The 27,839-nt window shown below is 45.0% G+C and overlaps 1 protein-coding gene and 1 long non-coding RNA gene across 9 annotated transcripts in view; one reads left to right on the top strand and one right to left on the bottom strand.

The window, feature by feature from the left end:
* LOC133095387 (uncharacterized) overlaps positions 1–27,839 on the top strand; it is a 77,985-nt gene that overhangs the window by 45,164 nt on the left and 4,982 nt on the right. The window contains exons 4-5 of one of the 4 annotated variants that reach the window (XR_009701596.1): positions 922–1,052; positions 23,616–23,819. This is a non-coding gene — a long non-coding RNA (uncharacterized LOC133095387). Of the gene's footprint in view, positions 1–921; positions 1,053–1,188; positions 1,422–23,310; positions 23,368–23,615; positions 23,820–27,839 lie in introns of those variants that run through there. The other 3 variants (XR_009701598.1, XR_009701599.1, XR_009701597.1) reach the window with 3 other exon arrangements.
* KIF9 (kinesin family member 9) overlaps positions 8,857–27,839 on the bottom strand; it is a 55,370-nt gene continuing 36,387 nt past the window's right edge. For 3 of the 5 annotated variants that reach the window (XM_061196666.1, XM_061196667.1, XM_061196665.1), the window contains 10 exons: positions 27,294–27,398; positions 25,720–25,775; positions 24,862–24,952; positions 24,241–24,374; positions 22,491–22,682; positions 21,108–21,322; positions 17,940–18,116; positions 17,383–17,498; positions 16,865–16,969; positions 8,857–10,007 (listed from right to left, as the gene is read on the bottom strand). In XM_061196666.1, coding sequence (XP_061052649.1) covers positions 9,957–10,007; positions 16,865–16,969; positions 17,383–17,498; positions 17,940–18,116; positions 21,108–21,322; positions 22,491–22,682; positions 24,241–24,374; positions 24,862–24,952; positions 25,720–25,775; positions 27,294–27,398 — 1,242 coding nt within the window. In that variant the 3' untranslated portion in view covers positions 8,857–9,956. The remainder of the gene's footprint in view (positions 10,008–16,864; positions 16,970–17,382; positions 17,499–17,939; positions 18,117–21,107; positions 21,323–22,490; positions 22,683–24,240; positions 24,375–24,861; positions 24,953–25,719; positions 25,776–27,293; positions 27,399–27,839) is intronic. The other 2 variants (XM_061196669.1, XM_061196668.1) reach the window with 2 other exon arrangements.

The raw sequence follows: 27,839 nt of genomic DNA on the forward strand, positions 1-27,839 counted from the left end.
GAGTCCCTAGATTCTTTTTCATTATAGGTTATTACAAGACATTGAGTATAGTTCCCTGTGCTATACAGTCCTTGTTTTTTATCTATTTTACATATAGTGGTGTGTATATTTTAATCCCAAACTCCAAATTTATCCCTCCCCTGCCTTTCCCCTTTGGTAACCATAAGTTTGTTTTCTATGTTTGTGAGTCTATTTCTGTTTTGTAAATTATCTTTATTTTTAATGGCTGTATACGCTTCCATAGTATAGATGTATAACTCATTTAATCAATTCCCTCTTCATTTTGGGTGCTAACAATTGTTCACTCTTATATAAACAGTGGTGTATATCCTTGCAGAGAAATCTCTGTTCATCACCATGATGTTTTCATTAGTAAATTTCCTAGAATTAGAATTTCTGGGTCAAGGGATAAACTAAAGTGATGCATGCTCACTGTAAAAATTCAAACAACACAGAAGTTTATATTGCTAATAGGTGTATACACTTCCAGACTTTTTTCTCTGCATGTCCACACACATATGTGCGCACATGCACAGACACACATTTATAAAAGGTAAAATGGTATCATACTATGCATATTGTTCCACAGCTTGCTCTTTTATAAAAACTAGAGTAGATCATGAACATCCTCCTAGTCTATAAGTTTACCTCATTTTAAGTTGCAGAGTATTCCAGAATAAAGGTATATTTTGTAAGCCATTCCCCAGTGGACAGACATTTAAGTTGCTTACAGTTTTTCTCTCTTATAAATTGTGTGGCAGTAAATATTCTTGTTTGTATAACTTTGCACACTTGTGTGAGTAATTCTTTAGGATAAATTTCTAGAAGTGGATTTCTGGGTCAAAATGTGTTAGGAACATACTGAAGTTCAGTCTCAGCCTTGGTATTCTACCAAAATTTGATATTTGTGTTTGGTTTTAGCCAAATAGCAAAATGCCTGTCTCGTGATCACTTCTGACTTTCCTGACCTCGTCATCAGCGATCACATGGTAGCCCTGGACATCAACAAGTCCATCTAGTCGACCAAGCTCCTGCTTCGCTTATTGACTCTGGTAGGTAGAATAATGCCCCTCCCCCAAAGATGTCCATTTCTAATACCTGAAACAGTGAATATGTTAGGTTACATGGCAAAGGGGGATCAAAGGTGCAGACAGAATCAAGTTTACTAATCAGCTGATTTTAAAATAGATTATTCTGGATTATCCGGATGGGTACAAGATAATCAGGAAGGTCCTTAAAAGTGAAAGAAGGAAGCTGAAAAGAAGTGTCAGAGGGAGACAAGACTATGGAAGAACAGTCAGAGAGATGGCTTTGTAGATGGAGGAAAGGGGCCATGAGCCAAGGAATGTAGACAGCTTCCAGAAACTGGAAAAGGCAAGGAAATGGATTCTTCCCTATTGTCACCTTGATTTTAGCCCAACATCAGACTTCAAACTATAAAATAATAAATTTGTATTGTTTCAAGCTACTAAATTCGTGGTAATTTGTTACAGCAGCAATAGAAAACTAATACCGTGATCAAGAGATTTCTGGTCTAACAGAGCTAATCTGGTTAAGTAAGTATTTATAGGATGGAAAATCAATGAAGAGAATGTTTCATAAGTGTCCTTGACAATGGAACACACATGGTAAAGCTTGTGAGTGGTTTTGGAATCAGAGGCATACAGTGCTTTGTCTATACCTTTCAGATGTTTCTTCAGACAGTCCCTTTAGTGCAGCAGGATGTGTTGGTCAAAGGCAGAGAATGGGCTGCTTTCATCATTTTTCTTCAGGCAAAGACATTACCTGACCTGTCAGAGATTTGGGAACTGTCTTGTCATACATATACAAGTTGAAATGGCAGCCATTAGGTGTTTAAGTACAACGATAACAAGAAGACTTATCACTATTTTTCAATAATAATACCAACACAGTAGGACTTACTAACAACCAATTGTTGCTTACGATAAAAATAGTTTGCAGGAACCCGATAAAGAGAACTGAAACCAATTTAATTTCCTCTCTCTGGATTAAAAAAAGTACTGGGTCCATGCATACTTTCCTGTCATTATACACTGAGAACAAGCAAAAATAACTTAGCTATTTGTTCCAACAAATATTTGCTCCTAGAAGACTATGAACTAACAAAAAGAGCTTACTTATCAAAACTAGCATTTTACTCATCGACACTTGCTTAAAGACTGTTGCCTCACTGTGCCTACCAATCCAAAATTATTGTTATAAATTCTGCCTAATCTCGATCAGTTTCCTGCTTTGCAAGACCCTCCTTTAAACTACCCAGTTTGGGCCCTAAAGCCCTGTAAACATCCTTCCCTGACTTTCCCCTTCTGAGAAATTTTTTTTAACAAATTTTTTTTTTTTAATTTTTATTTATTTGTTTTTATTTTTATTTATGGCTTGTGTTGGGTCTTCGTTTCTGTGCGAGGGCTTTCTCTAGTTGCGGCAAGCGGGGGCCACTCTTCATCGCAGTGCGCAGGCCTCTCACTATCGTGGCCTCTCTTGTTGCGGAGCACAGGCTCCAGACGCGCAGGCTCAGTAATTGTGGCTCACGGGCCTAGCTGCTCCATGGCATGTGGGATCTTCCCAGACCAGGGCTCGAACCCGTGTCCCCTGCATTGGCAGGCAGATTCTCAACCACTGCGCCACCAGGGAAGCCCCTTCTGAGAAATTTTTATGACTTTGTCAATTTGGCATTCTCTTTAATGCTGTAAGTTTATTAAATTTAACTTTAACAGGTTTTCAGGGGGTCTTTTGGAGAGTCTTTTCCCAATAGAGATAACCTTGAGAGTGCTAGTATACTTTCCATGAACCCTACTCTAAAGATTCTCCTATATTCTCACTCCAGGGAAGATACTGAAGTTGGTGTGTATGCAGTGGAAGCTGAGTATCACATGGATATTCATAAACAGTTTTGTTTCCTTAAACACAAGTCACCTTGCTCCACAGCAACAGTTCTAGGTCCAAAGTCAAAGGAATCTATGTATTAGAAATAAAAATATGTAAGTGAAAGTAGCAATGTTACATCTACTATTTAGTAAGTGTTTTCTTCAAGTAAAGCAAAACTCTTCAGTTTGTGTGTTTGCTTCAGTGAAATTGTATCACAAACTTAGCCTCAAATCCAGGAATTGAAGAGGAGATAAATCTTTACCCAGTCAGCTCGCTATTAGAGAGGAAGGAAACTTTAATAACTTGATGACAACATCACTGTCAGCTGAACACTTTACTGCAGAACCTACGGAAATAAATCTGGCTCCTCCACTCACCTTTGCTGACTATACTGAAAATGAATGACTGTTTAGTATCACAGAAGTACACGTAACAATCGAGCAGCCCATGTTACTTGGAAATTATGGTGCCCATAAGTATTAAAATGTAAAACTTAAAAAATTTAGCTACTAAAATAAAATAATTATTTATAAAAATAAATAATAATTACTATATAATAATTCTGAAATAATTTTAAAATAATTATAATTAAAATTTGTATTTGAACAAAATGTGTTTATGGTATACCTCTGTTATACACAATTAAAATTGTTAAAGGTATCACCAAATTTTTATCCAAAAAGTTTGTACTGATGTAAAAAGTATGTACCAATATACATTTTTAAGGCTCTGGAGATAGACTACCTAACTGTCCTCCAGAAAACATGAGCCAGTTGATTCTGCAGCACTGAAGAAGAATGTCCATTTATCTGTTGTTAAAGGAGAATTTTTCAAAAAAGTTATAATTGTGAACAGGAATAAATAATGGGCATTTATGAATTGCAAAGTCTTCATAGACATTAACTTGCCTGGTCCTTTTAGCATCCATGTAGTAGGGAGGACAGTAACAGCTGCTGCCTCCATTTTACAAATGCAGAGATTGAGCCTCAGAGAAGTGGCACCTAAGGTCACAGACTCTGAGTGGTAGCATGTGGACTTGGCACGGGGTTCTCAGACCCTGTGTTCCTTTTTCATGTACCTGGCCACATATGTGACCACATTCTCTATGCTCTCAGCGTCTTTGGGAGCCTTCCAGTTCCTCCTTCAGCCCATCTCACCTTCTGCAGGTGAAGGCTAGGCACAGCCCTATAGCAAAGACAGTTTCTTCCACCCTTGCCATCTCTGCCCTTGCCATCATTCCCAAATTTAAGAACAATACTTGTCCACTTGGGACTACCCTGGTGGTCCAGTGGGTAAGACTCCACGCTCCCAATGCAGAGGGCCTGGGTTCAATCCCCGGTCATGGAACTAGATCCTGCATGCATGCCGCAACTAAGAAGTCCACATGCTGCAACTAAAAGATCCCTCATGCTGCAACGAAGATCCCGCGTGCCTCAACTAAGACCCGGTGCAGCCAAAATAAATAAATAATAATAATAATAAAGAACAATACTTGTCCACTCTACACACACTCAACTCTAGCATCCTAATGCTTTTTACAGCTTTTCTGGACAGAGCAGATTCTCCTTCAAGGGGTGTATAATAGGAAAATCCCACTTGTTTCTTAAAAGCCATTTAGTTATCAAATCACACAATCATGGCTGGCCTTTCAGGTAAGCCCCTTCCCTGCATGCAATACTCCTTCTTTTTTCTTCCAGCCATTGCTGATACATTTCTGCAAATAGGGTGCCTCCCTTTATTGTTGGAAAGCTGAGCTGGTAAAAATGTCTTTCATCTGCTCATATAAAAATATCTTTCTAAATTAAATGTTATTTTTGTTAAGAAAAGCAAATTATATTTAACAGAAAAATTTAAAAATATTTTAAAATTTAAGGGGAAAAATCACTTCCAGTTTCATCCAGAAATAACCACTTTTGACATTTTAGTCTTTTTTATTCATATATATGTGTGACTATCTCTGTATATGATGTAATTTTCAACTGATATGTTAAGTAACTTTTCCACAACTGCTTTTATAGAATCACAGAATCTAGATTTAGAAGAAAACTCGAGGCCTTCAAGATCTTTCTTCCTGGTTTGAGGGCTTTGATTGGGTCTGCCTAGACACTGCTTGTGTCCTCCAGGAACTGGGAGCCCAGTTTGTACCAAGACAATCCATTTCTGGGTTGGAAAATTCTCATTCCGTTTTTGTCTCCTGAAATGACAGAATATGAATATGAATATGTCCTATTTGGATTTCTCTTCTCAAATTGAATATCCCTGGTTTCCATGATTATTCCTTGCTTGACAGAATTTTCAGAGCCACTCATGATGCTGGTCACCCTCCCCAGGGGAGTCTGTTCACTTATAACACTGCTTCCAGTCCCTGACATGAAGTCCCAAGTGCAGCCTGGCAGATGTGGTGTGCAGTGGGGCTGCTACTTCCCTAACCCCAGACACTTGACCTCCAGTAACACTGCCCAGGATGGCACTATATTTTTAGCAGCTACTTTTACTGTAAACTTTTGGGTTGGTCTTAAAAAGCCATCAGTCAGGATTAATTGGAGAAAGATAATGCCAGTCTGAATGCTGCCTTTTCAAATCCAAAATCTATTTTGGGGAGTGGAAAGGGAGCCTAACATTGGTTGGTTGGTGTGTGTGTGTGTGTGTGTGTGTGTGTGTGTGTGTGTGTGTGTGTTTGTTCACCATCTATCAGATGTAATGCTGAGCACATTCATATCTTTATTATTATTATAGTTACTGTTACTGTCATGGCAGTTTCAGTTGGTTGAGGTCCTACTGTGCACTAGACATACATTAATTTCATTTCACAGAGCCCCAGGATAATTAATTGTTGTTTTACACATGAGGAAAGGAAGGCAGGAAAATTGGACAACTTGTTCCAAGGTCCCACACCAGTAAGATGTTTACGCCCATGTTCTACCCCTATATCGTATTGCCTCAGAAAAGTGCAACCACTGATCAACAGTCAAGTTCAGAGTGAGACTCCTGGTAATTCCCTGGCAGTGCAGTGGCTAAAGACTGTGTGCTTTCACTGCGGAGATCCTGCAAGCTGATAAATGATCAGATTTTTAATATAGTTCAAAGGTTAAAGTCCACTGAATTTCTTGACAGATTCAATGTGGGGTGTAAGAGGAGTGAAATACAAAACTGAGGATTTTAGCCTGAGCAATAGGGCTGAGATAAAGAAGGCTGTGGGTGGAGCATGTTTTGGGGTGGCATTTGAGCATTTAGGTTTTTTGTTTTTTTTTTTTAATAAATTTATTTATTTATTTATTTATTTTTGGCTGTGTTGGGTCGTAGCTGCATGTGGGCTTTTCTCCAGTTGGAGCGAGCGTGGGCTACTCTTTGTTGCGGTGTGCGGGCTTCTCATTGCGGTGGCTTCTCTTGTTGCGGAGCACGGGCTCTAGGTGCGCAGGCTTCAGTAGTTGTGGCACATGGGCTCAGTAGTTGTGGCTCACAGGCTTTAGAGCACAGGGTGCACGGGCCTAGTTGCTCCTCAGCATGTAGGATCTTCCCGGACCAGGGCTCGAACCCGCGTGCCCTGCATTGGCAGGCGGATTCTTAACCACTGCGCCACCAGGGAAGTCCGAGCATTTAGTTTTAAACATGCTGATTTGTAGATATCTTAATAGACACTCAAGTGGAGATGCCAAGTTAGCAGTTAGCTATACAGGTATACCTTGTTTTATTACATTTTGCTTTTTGCACTTTGCAGATACTGCGCTTTTTACAAATTAAAGATTTATGGCAACCCTGCATTGAGTAAATCTATTGGTGTAAATTTCTAACAGCATTTGCTCAACTTGCGTCTCTGTGTCACATTTTGGTAATTCTCACAATATTTAAAATTTTTTCGTTATTATTATACTTCTTATGGTGATCTGTGATCAGTGATCTTTGATGTTACTATTGCGAAAGATTACAACTCACTGAAGGCTCAGATGATGGTTCGCATTTTTTAGTAATAAAGTATTTTTTAATTAAGGTATGTACATTTTTTAGACAATGCTATTATACACTTATTAGACTACAGTGTAAACATAACTTTTATATGCACTGGGAAACTAAAAAATTCATATGACTCGCTTTATTGAGATATTCACTTTATTGCAGTGGTCTGGAATCAAACCCACAGTATCTCCAAGGTATGCCTGTACAGTTTTGGAGATCAGGAGAGCAGCCTAAGCTAGATATATAAAATTGAGAGTTGGCACATAGATGATGTTTAAAGCCACAAGGCTGGATGAGATCACCGAGAGTGATCTCCCTGTTATCTCCTCTGGATCTGTGATTAGATGTTTCCTAAATCGTCTCATTCTCTCCACCATGACTCTTATCCGTGCTTTCAATTTTCTTTCTCTTCCTCCCTCTACGCTACAAGTCCCAGCAGTTTCTTCAGATCCAACATCCAGGTCATTAATTCTCTCTTTCACTGTTTCTAGTCTGTCATTTTAACTTTTAGAACTACATTTTCTTCATTCCTAGAAATTCTTTTTAAGAAAATATGCACTCTATTTTAGTAGCCTTTATCATATGTTTGACACATACTTTGTCTTTATTTAAAACATAACATATATATTGTATAATCTTTATCCAGTAATTTGTTATCCGAAGTTCTTATAACTCTGATTCTGTTTACACTGTGCCTCCATCATGATACATTGTTTCCATGTATGCCACATGTGCACACATGTGCATGTATGTGCATGTGTGTGTCTGTGTGTGTGTTTAATCTTTGGAGCTCATGTTTACTAGGGCTTTGTGGGAATGCTGTGTAGCTGGATAAAGGGCCTGAACACTAGATTTTAAAATTTGATTCTACTAGGTGTTTCAACCTTGGGAAAATATTTTTTTTCTGTCTAAAAACAAACATTTAGATCTCCAGTTTTATTGAAGCCTTGGGCTAATTTTTATGCTATTCTTCAGCCTGGTGGTTCCTGGACCACACAGTGTAACTTTGAATCCCAAACCTGTGCATGGTTGCAAATTCTCACAGGACCTGTTCTCCCTCATCCCTGGGGATAGTTTCCTTGTTATTTCTCCATGTCAGTGGGGAAATTTTTTTAGCTCACCTCCTCATCAGGTGCTACCTTTATGCAAGGGGTCTCATTTCCATCTTCCTATGAGGCATGGGCCATAGTCTTATTTCTCACACTTACATGGGCATTAACACTCAAGAGCAACCATCCGCTCACACACCTTCTACCAGCCACAGCCGGTTCACACACTGACCACTCTGGTTTTCAATTCTCCAGCTCCTGGCAGTTCCCTTTCTTTCCTGCAAATTTAGCTTTGCATTTAAAAGAATGTTATACTTTAGACAGTATCTCTGTTTGTAGCCAGAGTGTTTTCAGGTTACCTTATCTGTCACATTGATGGAATTGGAAGTCCCTTTAGGGGTGATTGTGATGGTCAGATTAGCTCAGCAGGAATTATTTTCTAGAACAACAGGCATATTTGAGTGGACATCATGCCCCCCAGCTCCCTGTCATGTTGGAAGCATCTGCTCCTGTGAGGAGTTTGCATGGAGGGTGATCTACAGAGCACCGTTTGGCTTATTCCTGTGGCTCTGCCCACGCTGATGATTACTTGTTTCAGTTTGTGCCAGAACTGACCGAGGCGTATGTGGTGATGAATGAGCTAGAGACAAATGGGACCAACTGCCATGACAGAGGCCCAGCCTGCCCTGGCCTGTGGGCCCCAGGACTGGCTGTCCAGGAATTCTCTGCAGGGACGTCCAGCATGCCACATGCCATTCTAGCCAGTGACAGGGAATGAAGGGAAGGGGGACTGGTTATACCACAAATGGCTGCTTCCTGTGGCTTCAGCAGGATGATGTACCCCTGTTTACTATGTTCTATTTCCTGAGCTGCTCCAAAGACGCGGGAACCCCAAACAAGTCCTGGTAAGGGCAAGGGCAGCCAAGAAGGGAAAGAATCTGAACTCTCTAAGGCCTCCAACTCATCAGTTGGGATGATGAGCAGAGCCTGGACATATCTGCCTGTTTGGCCACATTTAAAGGAAACATGAGGACTGACCAACAAGGCTGTGTGTACACCATAAGTGCTGATCAGTGACAGTCCCCCGTGTATCATCCAGGGGAATGAAGTCAGCGGACTCCAAAGCTGCTCCGGGAAGCCTTGGCATAGAAGGAGTCTCTGAAAGCTGTTTCAGGACCATTGTGTATCTGCCAGTCAGTGAAAGAGAAAGGGGGTGGATAGGAGAGAGGGCAGAGACCTTAAGAAAAGCCTTCAGCTTTCTTTCTTCAACAAAACCCTCATCTGGCTGCTCACTGATGGCCTGAAGAACAGAACCATAGGGTCTTTGATTGGAAAGATGCCATTTAGTTCAACCTTCCAGCTAGTGCAGGTTCTGCAATCTCCGTGCCAGACAGCCTCCCACCATGGGGTTCTCACTGCTAACTTCATGGTAGGAATGATCTCATTTTAAGCCTCTTCTTATTTTGAGGTAAAAATCTGCCTTTCAGTCATTTCCACCTACACCCCATCCTCTCCTGGTTGCTTAGGAAGAAGCGCCTCCTGCCTTCACTGGCTCAGGAACACAGAGAGGATTCCCTGAGAGAACCTACAGTCTCACCCATGAGAACCAGGGCTCCTCGGACCCAGCTCATCCCCAGGATGGCCATCCAGGAAAGGAAAGAGGCTGACCAGTGGGACAAAGGCCTGCCAGGGGGAGACTGGCTGAGCTACTTCTTCACTTTCTTACTGGAGACTCAGTTAGGACCCCACCTGTACATAGGGAAGACATCCTCCCAGATAGGAAATAAAATAAAGTTCTTGGATGAGCACCGAAAGTTGACCTAGAAAGTTATTTTATCCTGTCCCTGCATATAAGACAGTGAATCGAAACCAAAAGTGTTCTGTGAAGATATTCAAAGGTGTCCTTTGAAGGCTGTTCCTCCTGGCAGGTAGGCCATTGTGTGTTCTCTGGGCTGCGCCCAGCCTTGGAGCAGAGGGATTGGAGTCTGGGCAGGTGCTTTGGCAGTGCCTCTAGAGCAGGCAGGAGTAGCTGGGGGTTTCGTCCTTCAACGCACTGGCAGTGAGTCCCTATTTTCTATGTGTCTGCTGGAGGCCCATCATGGTTTTCAAATAATTGTGCTAGACACAGAAAAGGGGAGAAAACAGAAGTTGATTAGGACATGCGGACCTAACAAGGACTCAGAAGCCACACCACTTATATCCACCCCATCATTCTTCCTGCAAATATCACTGTTTGGGGACAAGGATTCCCTTTGACTAGCCCCAGTTCTGTGAGAAACAATGTTCCATTCAATCCCTCTCATTCTTTCATCCTAAAGAAAGTGTGTAAAACTGTTTTTAAATGTTTAAAAGGAGACAGGCATGTTTCAAGGGCCCACTTGAAAGTTTCTGACAAGAAGTAGGTTCAAAAAAAGAAAAGAAAAGGGCTCTCTCTCCAGAGGGGTGGGGGCCCATGTATTCTGAAGGGCCTTCCCTCTGCATATCAACTAGATGTTCGTGAATCCTACCCTTTTAATGAACTGCTAGGCTCTTGGAAAGCATGTGGAAAAAGTAAGCTGAAACAGAATCAGTGGGCAGGGCAGTGAGCAAGCAAATGCTAAAACCAACATGGAATTTGGAGGTGAATCCTAGATTCCCCACATGGTGAATCTGAACTGAAACTGAAGCTCCCACATGAAGCTGGAATTATTTTACCCCAATTTTTTATTGTGGTAAAATACACATAACATAAAAATTTCCATCTTAACTGTGTTTAAGTGTACAGTTTAGTGGTATTAAATACATTGGTAATGTTGTGCAACCATCACTACCATCCATCTCCATAACTCTTTTCATCATCCCAAACTGAAATTCCATATGCTTTGAACAATAACTCCCCATTCCCCTCTCCCCCCAGACCCTGAAAATCACCACTATACTTTCAATCTTTATGATTTTTTTAAGTCAGTCATTTAATTTTTAAATTATTTTTTTAAAAGTTTTATTGGAGTGTAGTTGATTTACAATGTTGTGTTAGTTTCAGGTGTACAGCAAAGTGATTCAATTATACATATACATATATTCATTCTTTTTTAGATTCTTTTCACATATAGGTTATCCCAGAATATAGGTTGTCCCAGAATATTGAGTAGAGTTCCCTGTGCTATATAGTAGGTCTCTGTTGGTTATCTATCTCATATATTGTAGTGTGTTGTATGTTAATCCCAAACTCCTGATTTATCCCTCCCTGCCACATTTCCTCTTTGGTAACCATAAGTTTGTTTTCAATATCTGTAAGTCTGTTTCTATTTTGTAAATAAGTTCATTTGTATCATTTTAAAAAGTTAGATTCCACATATGAGTGACATCATATGATATTTGTCTTTCTCTGTCTGACTTACTTCACTTAGTATGATAATCTCTAGGTCACACCATGTTGCTGCAAATGGCATTATTTCATTCTTTTTTATGGCTGAGTAGTATTCCATTGTATATATGTACCACATCTTTATCCATTCCTCTGTCGATGTACATTTAGGTTGCTTCCATACCATATCTTGGCTATTGTAAATAGTGCTGCAATGAACACTGGTGTGCATGTATCTTTTTGGATTTTGGTTTTCTCTGGGTGTGTGCCCAGAAGTGAGGATTGCTGGGTCATATAGTAGTTCTATTTTTAGTTTTTTAAGGAACCTCCATACTGTTCTGTATAGTGGTGTACCAATTTACATTCCCACCAACAGTGTAGGAGGGTTCCCTTTTCTCCACACCCTCTCCAGCATTTATTTATTTATTCATTTTTATTTATTTATTTTTTTGGTGTGTTAGTTTCTGCTTTATAACAAAGTGAATCAGCTATACGTATACACATACCCCATATCTCCTCCCTCTTGCGTTTCCCTCCCATTCCCTATCCCACCCCTCTAGGTGGTCACAAAGCACCGAGCTGATCTCCCTGTGCTATGCAGCTGCTTCCCACTAGCTATCTGTTTTACATTTGGTAGTATGTATATGTCCACCATAGTATGTATATGTCCACCAGCATTTATTTTTTGTGGACTTTTTTTCCCCCCAGATTTATTGAGATGTAATTGCCATATAATATTGCATAAGTTTAAGGTGTACAGTGTGTTGATTTGACACACTTATATATTGCAAAATGATTGCAACCATAGCATTAGCTAACACCTCCATCATATCATATAAGTACTGTTTCTTTTTTGTGGTGAGAACATTTAAGATCTACTCTCTTAGCAACTTTCAAGTATATACTACAGCATTATTAACTATAATTACCATGCTATACATTAGATCCCCAGAACTTATTCATCTTATAACTGGAAGTTTGTGTCCTTTGACCAACATCTCCCCATTCCCCACCCCCATCCCCAGCCCCTGGTAACCACCATTCTAATCTCTGTTTCTATGAGTTCAGCATTTTGTTTGTGGACTTTCTGATGATCGCCATTCTCACCAGTGTGAGGGGATACCTCATTGTATTGATAGTTTTTGTTTGTTTGTTTGTTATATTTAGTTAGTTATTTTGGCCAAGCAGTGCAGCATGTGGGATCTTAGTTCCCCGACCAGGGATCAAACCTGCATCCCCTGTGTTGGAAGCAGGGAGTCTTAACCAGCACCAGGGAAGTCCCCTCATTGAGGTTTTGATTTGCATTTCTCTAATAGTTAGTTATGTTGAGCATCTTTTCATGTGCTTTTTGGCCATCTGTATGTCTTCTTTGGAGAAACGTCTATTTAGATCTTCTGCCCATTTTTTTGATTGGGTTGTCTGTTTTTTTGATATTGAGCTGCATGAGCTGGTTGTGTATTTTGGAGAGTAATCCCTTGTTGGTTGCTTGACTTGCAAATATTTTCTCCCATTCTGAGGGTTGTCTTTTTGCTTTGTTTATGGTTTCCGTTTCTGTGCAAAAGCTTTTAAGTTTAATTAGATCCCATTTGTTTATTTTTGTGTTTATTTTCATTACTGTAGGAGGTGGATCAAAAAAGATCTTGCTGCAATTTATGTCAAAGAGCGTTCTGCCTATGTTTTCCTCTAAGAGTTTTATAGTGTCCAGCCTTACATTTAGGTCTCCAATCCATTTTGAGTTTATTTTTGTGTATGGTGTTAGGGAGTGTTCTAATTTCATTCTTTTACATGTAGCTGTACAGTTTTCCCAGCACCACTTATTGAAGAGGCTGTTATTTTCTTCATTGTACATTCTTGTCTCCTTTGTCATAGATTAGGTGACCAGAGGTGCGTGGGTTTATCTCTGGACTTTCTATCCTGTTCCAATGATCTATATTTCTGTTTTTGTGCCAGTACCATACTGTTTTGATTACTGTAGCTTTGTAGTATAGTCTGAAGTCAGGACGCCTGATTCCTCCAGCTCCATTTTTCTTTCTCAAGATTGCTTTGGCTATTCGGGGTCTTTTGTGTTTCCATACAAATTGTAAAATTTTTTGTTCTAATTCTGTGAAAAATGCCATTGGTAATTCGATAGGGATTGCACTGAATCTGTAGAATGCTTTGGGTAGTATAGTCATTTTCACAATATTGACTCTTCCAATCCAAGAACATGGTATATCCCTCCATCTGTTTGTGTCATGTTTGATTTCTTTCATCAGTATCTTATCATTTTCTGAGTACAGGTCTTTTGCCTCCTTAGGTAGGTTTATTCCTAGGTATTTTATTCTTTTTGTTGCAGTGCTAAATGGGATTGTTTCCTTAATTACTCTTTCTGATCTTTTGTTGTTAGTGTATAGAAATGCAACAGATTTCTGTGTATTAATTTTGTATCCTGCAACTTTACCAAATTCATTGATGAACTCTAGTAGTTTTCTGGTAGCATCTTTAGAATTTTCTATGTATAGTCTATCTTTATGATTTCTGACTACTCTAAGTACCTCATGTAAGTGGAACCATACAGTTATTTGTCTTTCTGTGACTGGTTTATTTCACATAGTGGCTGTACCATTTTACATTCCCACCAACAGCACACGAGGGTTCCAATTACTCCACATCCTTGCCAACACTTGTTATTTCCTTTTTTTTTTTATTAGTAGCCATCCTAATGCGTGTAAGGTGGTAGCTCATTGTAGTTTTGATTTGCATTTCTCTAATGATTAGTAATGTTGAGCATCTTTTCATGTGTTTACTGTCCATCTGTATATCTTCTTTGGAGAAATGTCTATTCAAATCCTTTGCCCATTTTTGAATTGGGTTTTGTTTTCTGGTTGTTGAGTTTTAGGAATTCTCTGTATATTCTGGATATTAATCCCTTATCAGGCTGGAATTCTTGAAGGAGTTTAAAATGGTCCTGGGTTGGTAATGCTGCATGGCAAAAGCAGGTGCAAACTCTTTGAGGAGGAAAGTAATTTCAACTTATACATTCAGGACTCTTAGAGCTTAAGTTCAATCACATTTATGGTCAATTGAATTTCAACAAGGGTGCCAGACAATTCAACGGAGAAAGAATCATTTTTTCAACAATTGGTACTGGGAAAACTGGATATCCACATGGAAAAGAATAAAGTTGGACCCCTGCCTCACATCATATGCCCCCTCCTCTGAGCCCAGAAGGGGTAGGCCTCTCTGTGGTCAGACAAGGAAGCTCCTGCATAGTGGTCACAGTCAAACAATGTCCGAGGCTGGGCTGCCTATGCCTACTTGACCCCACTCCATTCTCTCCCATAGAGACCTGCCCTCCTACAGGTCTGGGCTTCCTTGATCCAGGGCTGATCTGGGCTTCCCTTCAGGGGCCAGAGTTAATAAAGCTTGATGCTCACAGCATAGGCTAAATGGCTGCCTGGATAAAGCCATCCTCTCTCCTTCTGAAGGAGTGGGCCCAGGCAACTAGGATGGGCAGGTGACCCTGCCCCAAGCCACAGCTGATTGAACCAAGAATGCACACTTAACCCAAGAAGAGTCAGTTAGGCTTCTCCCTCCAGAGAGACGCAAAGTAAGTAGTCAGGTGATATTGGGCACTGGGGCTGTGAAGTCTTGGAAAATAAGGGCATGCCAGGGCCAAGGCTGGAGCTAGAAATTGAGAGGTGGGGAGGAGAGAACAGATAGATGAAGGATCAAACCTCAGGGAGAAGCTAAGGTCAGATCTGGAAGGAGAAAGGCCTGGAGGGAGAGGAGCCTGGGCCCTGCTTCCTACGGATGAGTTCTATGGCCTGCTAATCAAAGTGTGGTCTTGGACTAGCTGCATGGGCACCATCTGGGTACTTATTAAAAGTGCAGACTCTCAGATTTACCCTGGACCTGCTGCATCAGAATCTGCATTCTAACAAGACTCCTGGTGATGTATGTACACAGCACAGGGTGAGAGGTGCTACTATGGAACCTTCAGAATCTGTGTTAACAAACCCCTTCACTCAAGCTTCTTTGAGTGGGCTTTAGCTCCTCACAGCCATCAAAGGTCAGTGAAGGTATCAGTTTAACTACAAATGTAAAGAATGAACTCAATCAGGAGAAGGGCTTTCTAACTATAACACAAAATCCAGAAGCCAAGAAAGAGAAGACTGATACACTTGATTTCATAAAAATCAGCAAAATAACTACAAAAAAACCATAAGTAAAGCCAAAAGACAAATAGGGGAAAATATTTGCAACTCATATCATAAAGAGCTAATCTCCCCAATATATCAAGAGTTCCTATAAATTAATAAGAAAAAGACCAACAACCAATAGAAAAACAGGCAAAAATATCAACAGGCAGTTTATAGGAAAAGAAATTAAAATGGCCCTTAAACATATGAAAAGAAGCTTGACTTTACTGATAATAAGAGAAATACAAATCAAGGCTAGACTGAGAGACCATTTTTCACCTTTCAGATTGGAAAAAACCAAAAAGCAGGATACTGCATCTTGCGGGGAGGCTGTGGGGAACTAGCATCCTGTATATGCTGCTGGGGGGTGGGGGGTAGGTGATGGGTTCAGCTCCAGGCAGGCAATTCAGCACCATCTATGAAAAGTACAAATGTCCTTTTGGCCAAGAAATTCACTCCTACAAACTTGCCTTTCACTCCTGTGTGAATTCACATTTGTACAAGGTTAATTATCACAGCAATGTTTGTCATAGTAAAGAAATGGAACCTCCTAAAATCCCTCAATATGAGATGCATTAAATGAATTCTGATAGATCCTTGCAATGGAGTACTACTATGCAGCTGTGAAAAAGAACACAGCAGCACCGACAGGTTGAAAGGGGACGATCTTCAGGATAGACTGTTAAGTGGAAAAAGCGAGAGGCAGAACAATGTGCAGGAGGAACTCTAGAAATAAGTGACAGCGGTTCCTTGTCAGAGGGGACTGGTGGGAGCTGGACTGATGGGGGACTGGGTATTAGTATTTTCATGCTTTTTAATGCTTCAATTGTATCATCCTATTGAAAATGTAAATGAATACCACAAAAATATTTTTAAAACAATGAGCTCACTTGGGCAGTCACCCCATGTGCAGCTGCCACCTGCCGTATAAGAACTGCCTCTGGGCACAGAAAAGCACACAGCATACAGGCCTCCTGTGTTCTGGCTCCAGGCTGGGCCTCAGCAGAGTGGAGACCCTCTGTTCTAGCCCAGCCCACTCAGTGAGGAGAGTACCAGGCCATGTCTAGCTTTGCCTTGGCTGCCTGTGGTCCTCTGGTCCCCTGCCACCTGTGCACAGTGGCCTCCACTGGAGAGGGTCTCCCCAACAGGAAGTGGCCTCAGGGGAGCCCCAGGCCCTGTCCTGGCATGTTATTCACACATGGGCTGTCTTAGCACTCACCAGCCATGTCCAGGCCTGGCCAAAGTCTGTGGGACCCCTATTCGTTCCAGCCCAGCCCCAGGACTCTGGAGTTGGCAGAAGATACCCATTGACTCTGGGTGACTCTGGATTTTCCTGGGCTGGCGTATTCCTCCTCTGCCTCTCTGCAGTGGGGAGTGTAATCCTGGGTGTCCTAGTAATGAGGTCCCTGAGGCCTTGCCTTCCTGGAGACATGAATCCCCCGAGTTACCTTCTGTTCTGTCTTGACTTTGGCATTGTAGAAGGAGACAGAATCAGGGCCCTCTGGCAGCATCATCTGCTGCAGCCGGCTGAACCTGTCCTGGTCATCTTCTCCCTACAAGAGGCCCAACACAGCACAGTCCCTTCACCTGGCATTGTCAGGATCCACTCTGACAGGGCCTGTGGTGGGCATTAGGGCAGCCTCTCGCTGGGTCTGCAGACCTCCACCCAGGATAGCTCACAATCCCCCAGCCTCATGTTTTCCAGTGTCATCATGGACACCCTGTAACCGCCACCAGGGAAAGATGAGCCACTCAAGAAGGGGTGCAGCAGCATGTGGTGTTTTGTGTGTCCTCATCCTTGATAACGGGGGAGAGACCTGTACCTGCCCACCTGCCTGGGCCAGCTGTAGGAGAGGCTGGGAGCAGCCGGTACACTGCCAAGCTTGTGGAGAGAACAGAGGACAAGGGGCACTGCCCACTGCCCTGTGCTCGTCCACCATCCCCATCCCTGCCCTGTGCCACTCACCAGAGACACAATCCTGCTGAGAGGCATCATGCCTGGCCGGATGCTGCCACCTGGCTTCAGTGCCGCCTGCAGGTCCTCAGGGACAAAGAAGGACTCATTGTACCAGATGTCAAATTCTGCAGGGAGACAGGGAGATGGCACTGTGAGGGTGGGGAGTCCCTGAGGAAGCAGGTCAAGGCTGTGTGTGTCTCTCTGTCTTGTGCTTGTCACAGCTCACCCTCTCTTCACTTCCTGCTCCAGGGTCTCACCCTTTCCCATCTCCATCTCCTGCCCTCAGAATCCTGGAAACACACATCTAAAGCCCCGTCCAGGGACTTCCCTGGCAGTCCAGTGGTTAAGACTCCACTGCAGGCTTCGATCCCTGCAGCGGGAACTAGGGGAACTAGGATCCCGCATGCCCCAGGGCATAGCCAAAAAAAAAAAAAAAAAAAAAGTCCTGTCCAGCCCCTGCCTCTGCCAGAGAAAAGTTCTGAAGTCACTTCTAGAACCCAGACGGTAGCCCTGCCCTGTGCCTCCTGGAACCCCAGGTGGCCAGCCAACCTTCCCAAATGGCACACCCGTGAGCAGGCGATGTCGACACTGATCCACCAGGTGCTGGCAGTACTGGATCTCAGCCCTGAGGTCCTGTAGGTCCTGATACTCTGTCCGGTACTGCTTCTTGAGGTCTTTAAGCTTCAAGATCAGCAGGAATTCCTCCTCATCAATGATCATCAGCCCCTTGTTCTCATACTCGCCTGCAGGGGGAAGGAGGAGGTTAGGGAATGAGGTGCCCACCTGAGGTGGTCAGAAAGAGGGGAGAGTGCTGGCAAAGCATGAAGACAGGACCTGGGAAGGGCTTGGGTGCAGCATGGAGGTGGACAAGGCATGAGAAGGCCAGGCTACTAGGATATGTCTCACAGGGAGATGGAGCTCAGGTCAGAGGACCACACTGGCATTTTTAGGACAAACAGGAGGGGTGGGCAGAGGAAAGGGTAGAGATGTCCCAAGTTCCACGATTATTTTGATCTTAAACCCCACTAGCCAAAGATATCCAGTAAATACCTCTATTATACAGGTGTTTACCTTTTTTTATAAATTATGTAAACAAGCTGCCGCCACTGGCTAGTACCACAAGGCAGTTGGGCAGGGTTCCTTATTAATAACAGTAGATGTAAACCCACATTTCAAATTGTCTTCTTGACGATTTCAGCATTCGCCAGCTACCTTCTGGTCAGAGACCATCAGACATCTGTATCTTGTCGGATGGCTGTCAGAGGGCTCCAGGAGGAGAGGGGTCAGTTGTGCTATTAGTCATCTCCTCCACTCACTGTCTCTTTGGATGGACCTTTTAAGGTCTGTCAGTTTGATGAAGGTTGTTGGGTTAAGACAAAATAACAATATCTGTGGAGCCACCCACCTGGCTGTCTACTGCGCACAGCACCTTGAAAGTTCAGCAAAGGCGTCGTGTCAACACCCAGCCCGAGGACCCCTGGAGAGTGAGTCCTGTGTGTGACCGAGGTGTGTGGCCAGGGTGCACGAGGCAGTCCCCAGGTACCAGAGGAAAGCATTAGCACTTCCGCTGATGTTTACAGGGGAGAAGTGAGGCACATTAAGTGTCACTGACACCATTCATGGAGAGGCAAGGGTTCCAATTCAAGGTGTTTGCAGTGGTGGAGGAGGGGGGTCCAGGGTAGCCCTCACCTTCAGTGCAGAGCAACCTGGTTTGCTGCCGTGGGCCTGATGTGGTCACTTTGATACAGACAAATCCGTCAATCACAGAGTGGAGTCTTTACAGTACTCTGTTGACATGGGGAGTGACATCTTTTGTACTACCCAGAGGTTCTCTGATTATCTCCAAAGAAAACGCTTATGAGAGCTGAACTTAAGATGATTTTTCTTTTTTTTTTTTTTTTTCCCACAAACAACTAATTAATGTCTCAAATTCAGTGACTGTTCTGGGCTGATAAGTGGCTGTCAGTCAAGGTACCTAGAAAATATTTTAAAAAATGAATTTACTTGATCTGTTCCCTTAAGATAAAGGTATTTTGCTTGGTATTTTAACAACCAATGGGAAAACAACTGCTTTGGAGGGGGAAAGAGCAAAAATGTTTTTTGATACTGATAAAAGTTTAAATATTTTAAAATATTGTTTATTTCTTCTACATCCCATCCTTTAAAAATATCCATTTTCAGGTATATTGAGGAGTAAGTGATATAGCAGCATAGCATGCATATATATTATTTAAAATATGTAAATATATAATAAGGGGTTGCATATTCAAAGGAGGTGTGGGGCAACTTCCCTGGTGGCGCAGTGGTTAAGACTCCGTGTTCCCAATGCAGGGGGCCCGGGTTCCATCCCTTGTCGGGGAACTAGATCCCAAATGCGTGCCGCAACTAAGAGTTCGCATGCCACAACTAAGGAGCCCACATGCCACAACTAAGGAGCCCTGGAGCTGCAACTAAGGAGCCCACCTGCCACAACTAAAAACTGGTGCGACCAAATAAATAAATATTTTTTTTAAAAAAGCAAAAACAAGGTGTAGGCAGAAGGGACAAAGAAGTGCTTGTTGGTCCTGCAAGGCCTTCACTCTAGAGGTTCTGGGTGGGGTCATGTCTGGAGCCACCATCACCCACCTTCCCCTACTTCCCAAATTACGCTTGGTCCGTAGGGTATGAGCAAAGTAGCCCCAAGAATTTGGAAATAAAGTTGCCCTCTGAGAAATAAGTGAGTAAAATGCAACCTCTGTGAGTGAGATGATCCCCCTGACCTGCAGAAAACCAAGTGCCACCTGGAGATGCCCAGGTGATCAGTGAGATCATTCAAGAAGGCTGGCCTAGCATAGGGTTGCGATTTAGCAAGGGAAAGCCCAGTAACCGGTGGTGTGCCCTGCCTGTGAACAAGAGTGTGACCTCTGAACCACCAGCCTCAATGTTGGGATGGTTACTCATTAAAATGCATGTTCTGGGCCCTGCTCCAGATTTCCTGAGTCAGAGCCACTGATTGCAGCCTAGGAATCTGCACTTGACCAGCCCTCCCAAATGAGTCCTCTGCTCACTCAAGCTTGAGGGTTCTTGGTGCACATTGAAGGTATGGGCAGTGTCTGCCACTGGGATCAGGGCACCAGGTCAGGGTAACCAGGTGAGCACTCTCCCCACTCCCCACACAGGGGTCCCTGCTCATTGAGCCTGAGGGCTTCCCACACCACCTGCCTTAAGAGACGAGACTTTGCTAGGCCAGTTTGTTGCGGGGTTGGCATGAGGAATGGTCTTAGTGACAGTGAATCACTTGGCCCCTGGTATCCACATTCTCATTCCCTCCTCAGTTTCTCATGTCTTGACCAGCACCCCTATCCCAATCAGACCACTATGGTCAGTGAGGAGACAACACCAGGACCCATGGACCTTGTGGCGGTCGCCAGCCACCCATCTCCCTGGGGAAGTGTCTACAAGACCAACGTTCTGTCCCTCCATGGGAAGAAGCACATATCAGATGGAAGGTCCAGCACTTAGATCTGAGATAATGCAAGAAGGGAGACTTGCAGGCAGAAGCTAGCTGACAGGGAAGGACTCTGTGGTTCCCCAGGGCTGACTAGAGCCAAGTGATGACCCAGGGATGAAGTCTGCACCCCAACATCCCCTGCTGGCCCCCTTCCAACTCAGTCCTCCAGTGCCCAAGGCTGCCCCATCCCGAGCAGGATGACTCAGATCCCACTGTCCCCCAACTATCTTCCCATCACCTTTACCTTGCTTCTCTCGTAGTGACTTCTGGAAATTTAGTGCCTCCTTGGTCATGTCGATCTCCCGCTTGATGGCATTGATGCGCTGTGTGGTCTCGCTGGCCCTTTTCCTCCGCTCGTTCAAAATGGATTTGTTTTCTTTGAAGATGCGGTTGATCTCACTACCCCGTTCGTTCTTAAAGTCCTCAAAGGCCACAGGCTTGGCGGGTGGGGTGCTGGGCCTGAAGATGGAGGGGAAGGAGGAGGGAGAAATGGGGCAGCTGTCTTGGCGCCACCGGGCACTTCACCTTTCTTCCCTGGGGCTTCTGTAAGCAGGAGGTCCGAATTCCTGGGCACCACGTACCCCAGATGGGAGCTAAACTGTGTAGGAATCATTCTCTCGTCTCTGTTTTACTGAGTACACAAGGGCACGTGACTATTGCAGAAAATGAGGAAAGTAAGGAAAAGTTACAAAAAAAAACCCCCAAAATACCACTCATTACCTATTGGCAACCACACTTCAGTGTGTCTCCTTCATTTCTTTGATAACTGTTTTAATATTTGGAGTCATGCAATATATATAATTTTACATCTTACTTTTTTCACAGAAGCATTCTTTCATGCTATTAAAAACTCTTTGAGAACTCTAGTTAATAAGATGTAAGATGAAGTGGTGGGCAGGGAAAAGTAGATTGTCTGCAACTTACTTTGAAATCCATTTTTTAAAAAAAGATAGATGGAAGGATGGAGAGAAAGACACATGATGAAATACTATAGTAACATTAATGATAGAATCAAGAGGGGGTTCACTATACAATTCTTCCAACTTCTCTGAATGTTTGGAAATGTTCACAGACTGGGGAAAAATTCTTCATGTACATCTTTGTACATTTCAAGGGCAGAGAAAATAATTCACTTAGTGCCCTTTCCCTAATGTCAACTATTGAAGGTGTTACAAAAATTTTTTTCTTTTGCTTTTTAAATTAATGACACAATCTTTTTGTATAAATCTTTGTCTACATCTCTAATTATTTCCTCAGGATAGATTCCTAAAAACTCAATCACTGACTCACCACAGAGAGGAACTGGGTGGCTGGAGGAAGGGTCTCATACCTGAGAATTTTGTATCTTTTGAATACATTACTTATTCAAAATATGCAAATTTAATTATTTAAATAATTGCTATTTGGAGGGTCTAAAATGATTCTGTGTATAATTGTGTATCTTTGATGACTCCTGAGGTTGAACCATTTTGCACATGTATAAGCCATCATATTTCTTCTTTTTTGGACTGTGCTCCTAGTCTTTGCCTATTACCCCATTTTATTTCTCTTCCATCTGCAGGTGCTCTTTCCTTGTCATAGTCTGATTTTGTATGATCTGGTGCAGGAGTTACTGTTAGATGGTCACCTGGGTGGGTGTAATTCCTCCTTTGGGGATTCCGAGGCAAGGGGCTCAATACTGGAGGTCTCCCGGTCCTGCAGAAGCATGTCTTTGACATCTCCATCCTTGGAGGATGGGGTCAACTGGGTCTTGGAGGTGGAAGCATCCAAGTCCTTGCCACTCACAGGGCTGCTGGCACCCTCCTTTCTTGCCAAGGAGCTGGAAGGAGAAGGCAGGGAGACCCCAGGCTCAGTGTCTCTGATGCTGAGGGGAGTAATCTTGCTCAGCACTCATACACCAGAAGCCCCAGCCCGCTCAGCTCCGATCTTGAACATAAACCCAGGCCAAAGGGCAAAGAGTACAACCCTAAGCCATGCAGATGGGGAGGAAGAGGAGAGAATTTCTCTCCCTTTTATCAGAACAAGAAGTCCTCCTTCCAGCAGTCTCAGCAGGAGACACCTGGGAAGAATGGGCAGTCTCCAGTTTGGAAGCATAAGGACCTCTGGGGTGGGCCACAGGCTCTAAGGAGCATCATGGCTGCTGAGGTATTAGTCACACAGGCATCCCTGGGAAGGAGTAGCAGAGCCCCCACCCAGGGTGTGTCTGTCTGTGGACCAACAGTAAAGACAGACACGTCTGCCCCGCTGCTCTGACCAGTCCACGACTTGCTCTCCCACCTCTATCAGTGCCCACACCAGCTCCCCGGAAAGTAGCCATCCTCCCTCTCCAACTGATGGCACCCAGGGTCCTCCCTCCCAGAGAGGTACATGTGAGCAGGACTGAACTAAAGGGAGGATGTCCATGGCTCCTTCCACTGTTTCCTTCTCTCTTCTTCTTCTTGCAACAGGTGTGGCTTGGGGGAACCAAGCCTCGATCCATTTGTTACTGTACTAATTACCCAACGGCAGAACAGAGAGGGTGGGGGTGTGACCGCCCTTCCTGAAGAGGCAGGAGGAGGCCAGGGCATCCGACTCCAGTACTGCATGTGACAGTTTTCTACAATCAGCTCTGGCCCGTGTCCTTTTACAAGTGATAATAATGGTAACAACATACTTGTATTGAGGTCTTCCCGGGACAGGGACTGCATTTACTCACTTATCCTCAAAACCATCCCAGTGACTGATGCTATTATTATTATTATACCCATTTTAGGGATGAGGAAACAGAGGCAGAGAGGCTCTTACACCTCACAGAAGGTGACCCCCTTGGGTGAAAGAACTACTGAGCAGGGAGGTGAGCCCAGGCGTTACCTCCAGAGCATGTGCTTTGTCCACCACGACACAGCACTTCCGAGGGAGGCTGCTTCATTAAGGGAACCTTGACACCCTGCATCTACAAACGAGTCTTGCCTCAAAGGTGAGCTGGAGTTTTTAGGTGACGTGGGTGCCAATTAGGCGGGTCACAGAAGGAACCTGGTGGTGGGGGCTGGGTTTCCACATGAAGTACCGGAGGGCGAGTGCCGGCCTGGCTTCTCACTTCCACTCTACCACACCTTAGCAATGTGACCTTGGAATGAATTCCCCTCTCTGAGCCTTGGTTTCCTCATTAGTTAAAATGGAGACATGAACTCCCACCTCGTGGAACTGCCGTGAGGATGACAGGTGACCAGCCCCAGCCTGGGCCCCACAGATGCTGCTAGTATTGGCAGGAGAGGTATCCATTGTGACCACCCCATAACTAAGACACCGGGGGAAGGGAGGGACAGCTTATGTCCTCCCTTTCCCCAGCCACGGAGGGCCAGGTGCTGATCAGCTGGAGCAGCAGGAAGGTCACTCACCTGAGCTGCTCTTTGAACATCTTCTTGGACTTGGATTTCTTCCCGGGTCTGGTAGAGGAAGGGGCAACTCCGAGTCCGAAGCCTTGTCCGTCAGGCTCGCCCACTAGGTGGCCGTCAACATCCACGAGCCCTGCCTGGACAGAGGCCAGTTGGCAGGTCTGTGGTTAGATTAAGGGTTCAGGCTCCCTGGGGAACCAGGCGTATATGGACCAAAGGTGGGCATGTTCATCCCACACACCGAGATGTGGCTCCTGCTGATATCACTTCAGGCTGTCCCCAGCAGAGCTGTCTCTGACCACCCTACCCAATGTCCACTTCCTACATCAACTCCTCTCATGGTCTGGTGTCTCATTCCATACTCTGAGGCTCTTGGGGCCCGTTTCCAACCTAACTCTGGGAATTGGTCTTGTTTACTACTAGCCACATCTCCATTTTATGGAGAACGTTTTGAACTCATATGCGGTTTACTCCTGCATGGGTCACCCCATGCTCATGCTGGTGTTACCTTTACCTGTCGCAACCCTAGATCTGCTTTAATGCAGGACACTCGCTGTCTCTGGAAAGATCTGGGGATGGAAAAATCTGATGTGAGTCTTGTCGGCAAGAGGCAATTGTGCTTACCTTCTGGACAGCAGAGATGGCTGCGAAGTCATTCTTGTCTATGAGGGTGTACTTCCTGCGCAAAGTGGACTCCACTTCCTGTTCCTGTTGGCTTGGGAGAGAGAGTGAAAGAACCCCTCACAGCTGGGGCCATGCTGAACCCACTGGGGCAAGCACCAAGTGCTGGAGTTAGAAGTTGTTTGTGTGTGGCCCCTGCGACAGAGCCACATCCTCATCATGAACCAGACCAGACAAAACACGCTCATTCCCCTGCTCCCCACTCCCCAGTGCGTGTACCCCTTGTCCAGCCCCCAAATCTGCAGGGGCCACCTTATGTGCCAAGCACAACTGCTCTAAGATGACCTTTAACAAGGACTGTAAGCCTGCCCCGGCACCATGCTTCCCCACCTGTCCGTCTCTAACAGGCCCTTCAAAATCACATACCCAGCTTCTGTGATACCATCCAGCATCAGCCAGTCAGGCTACAGGTATAAACCACAAATCCCTCCTGAGGTGGAGAGGGGGTTGTGGGGAGTATCAAAGTGTCCTGCTCCGGCCATCTTCAGGGCTGGCACTCCATAAGGACCTCCTGTCCAATTAATAAACTCAGGAAACCAGGGACCACCTCGTCTCTGAGTAGCCCTTGAATGGAGGGCTGTTCTCCCCACTTCCCCCAGGGGAAGGGAAGGGCAGGAGGATATGAGAGCTCAAGGGCAGAGACTGTCGGGGACACCCAGGGCCTGCCATACCCAGAGGCCTCTGATCTGGCTCATCACACACCAGAGAGAAGGCAGTGCACTTGGAGACCGGCATCCATACCATGGGAAATGAAAATGGCAGCCTGACGTAGGAGTGGGGTGGATGGGGTGGGTCCCTTACCTCAGAACCACCCGGAACTGGTTGAACACCTCCTGGATCTGTCTGAGGTTGATTATCTGGAGGGAAGAGAACAAGGCAGAGGTTAGACCAAGGGCACCACAGGACCAAGGCTGTGTCTGTGTTAGTAGAGAAACCAGGACCCCTTGGCTAACCCGTGGACCATCTGTCTCAAGAATGGGACATCTGAGACTCCCCTGGTAGCGCAGCGGTTAAGAATCCGCCTGCCAACGCAGGGGACACGGGTTTGATCCCTGGTCCGGGAAGATCCCACATGCCGCAGAGCAACTAGGCCTGTGCGCCACAGCTACTGAGGCCACGTGCCATGACTACTGAAGCCCGCGGGCCTAGAGCCTATGCTCCACAACAAGAGAAGCCACCGCAATAAGAAGCCCACACACCATGACGTAGCGTAGCCCCCGCTCACCGCAACTAGAGAAAGCCCGTGCGCAGCAACGAAGACCCAACACAGCCAGAAATAAATAAATATTAAAAAAAAAAAAAGAATGGGCCATCTGCCAACACCCTCTCAGCAAAGTGGCAGTCCAGCCCTCCTCAAGAACAGAGGAACACCTGATTAGTAGTTTTAAAACTATTTACTGCGACTATAAAAATCACCTTTTCTGAGTGAAGACCTCTATAAAATTAAAATGACTCTAGTTCTTGAAAATACTAAGAAAACATTTAAATAAAATTTATTGTCCTCAGCTGTCTCCTGCTTCCAAAAGGTTCCATTACGAACCTTTCTGTGTGGGCACAGACACACTCACCTGTGGCTGGAGAAAGGCCATCAGCCTCCCTCTTGGGCCTATAGCCCGCCAGCATTACCCTCGACGCCTTGGTCAGTCTGGGGCTGCCCTTATTAGGAAGACCAGAGCAGCCTGCCCCTCAGTTGTCCCAGGCTTGCCTCTGGCAGCTGCTCACAGTAACAGGCCGGGCAAGGTTCTGTCCATGAGCTCCCTGATGAGAGGTCTGCCAGCCTGTGCTATAAAAACAATGCATCTTTCCCTGTGTGGCTGCTGTCTCCTCCTCCTTGGCCCACTCCAGCATGGGCCCTGGGGGTTCTGCCTTGTAGACAACCAGCATGACCGTCATCCTTTAATGCCATCACTCTGCCTGGCACAGTCAAGCCCCTGAGGTGCTGCATCTCAGTTCATCCCAGCTCGGTTTCCCTCCCCACCACACCGTACAGGTGAGGCCACCAGAGTACACGAGCTTGAGCATTTTCCTGAGGTCACTCAGCAAGGAGATAGCTGAGCTGAGATTCGATCCAGGGCAGCCTAGCTCCAGGGTCCACATTTGTGCCCCCAGTGATGGACCACCTCCTGTGTATTCAAGGCTGTTTAAGGCTGTCAGCCACTCTGTGGGTCACCTACAGCCCTGCAACCCTAAACATGGATGCCGAGGCCCTGAGGTGGGCTGAAGGGCCCTGAGGCCAGGAGTCCAGCACCACCTACCCTACACCCCCTGTACCCTCTCAGTGTGAGGTTCCAAGGCTAGCACAGCACGCATCGGGGTATGGCCGGGAGATGGAGGCCCGGGCCAGCTGGACACGGTGGTCCTGAGGGGCTCCTTACGTCAATCTCATCCAGCGTTCCCTCCAGGTACCTCCGCACCTGGGAGTTGATCTCGGCAATCTGAATTTCATCCATGGGGTCATAGTTCACAAGGGTACGGTTGGCCTTGGAGGAGGAAAAGGAACATATTGTTAAGCTCCAAGCACCCGAGCCCAAGCAGGGTGGCAGGGACCATTCTGAGAACCAAAGTGGGGAGGTTGGGCACAGACCCTGGCCGCCCAAGCCAGCTCCATTCCCTTCATCACCACGTCCTGGCAAGGAGGGCCTGACTCACAGGCCAGGTGTTCAGGTCAGCAAGGGACAACCAGGTAGGGCGGGGAAGGAGAGGCTGCCCAACAGGGGGCCTGCTACTCCAAACAAGGGGGTTCTGCTGACTGAGTCTCAGCAGACTCTGTAGGATGAGGGCCACAGGAGGGAGGGGGCAGCCTCTGCCTTGAGGCTCCTCTGGACCATGAGCATTAGCTCAGACAGGCTACTGGAGGACTCCTGCCCCCACCCACTACCTTCATGGCTCCTTGCTGCTGTCCCCACCTGACCATCAAGCCT

The sequence above is a fragment of the Eubalaena glacialis genome, chromosome 7 (assembly GCF_028564815.1).
Source record: "Eubalaena glacialis isolate mEubGla1 chromosome 7, mEubGla1.1.hap2.+ XY, whole genome shotgun sequence".
In the NCBI taxonomy this organism is placed as follows: domain Eukaryota; kingdom Metazoa; phylum Chordata; class Mammalia; order Artiodactyla; family Balaenidae; genus Eubalaena; species Eubalaena glacialis.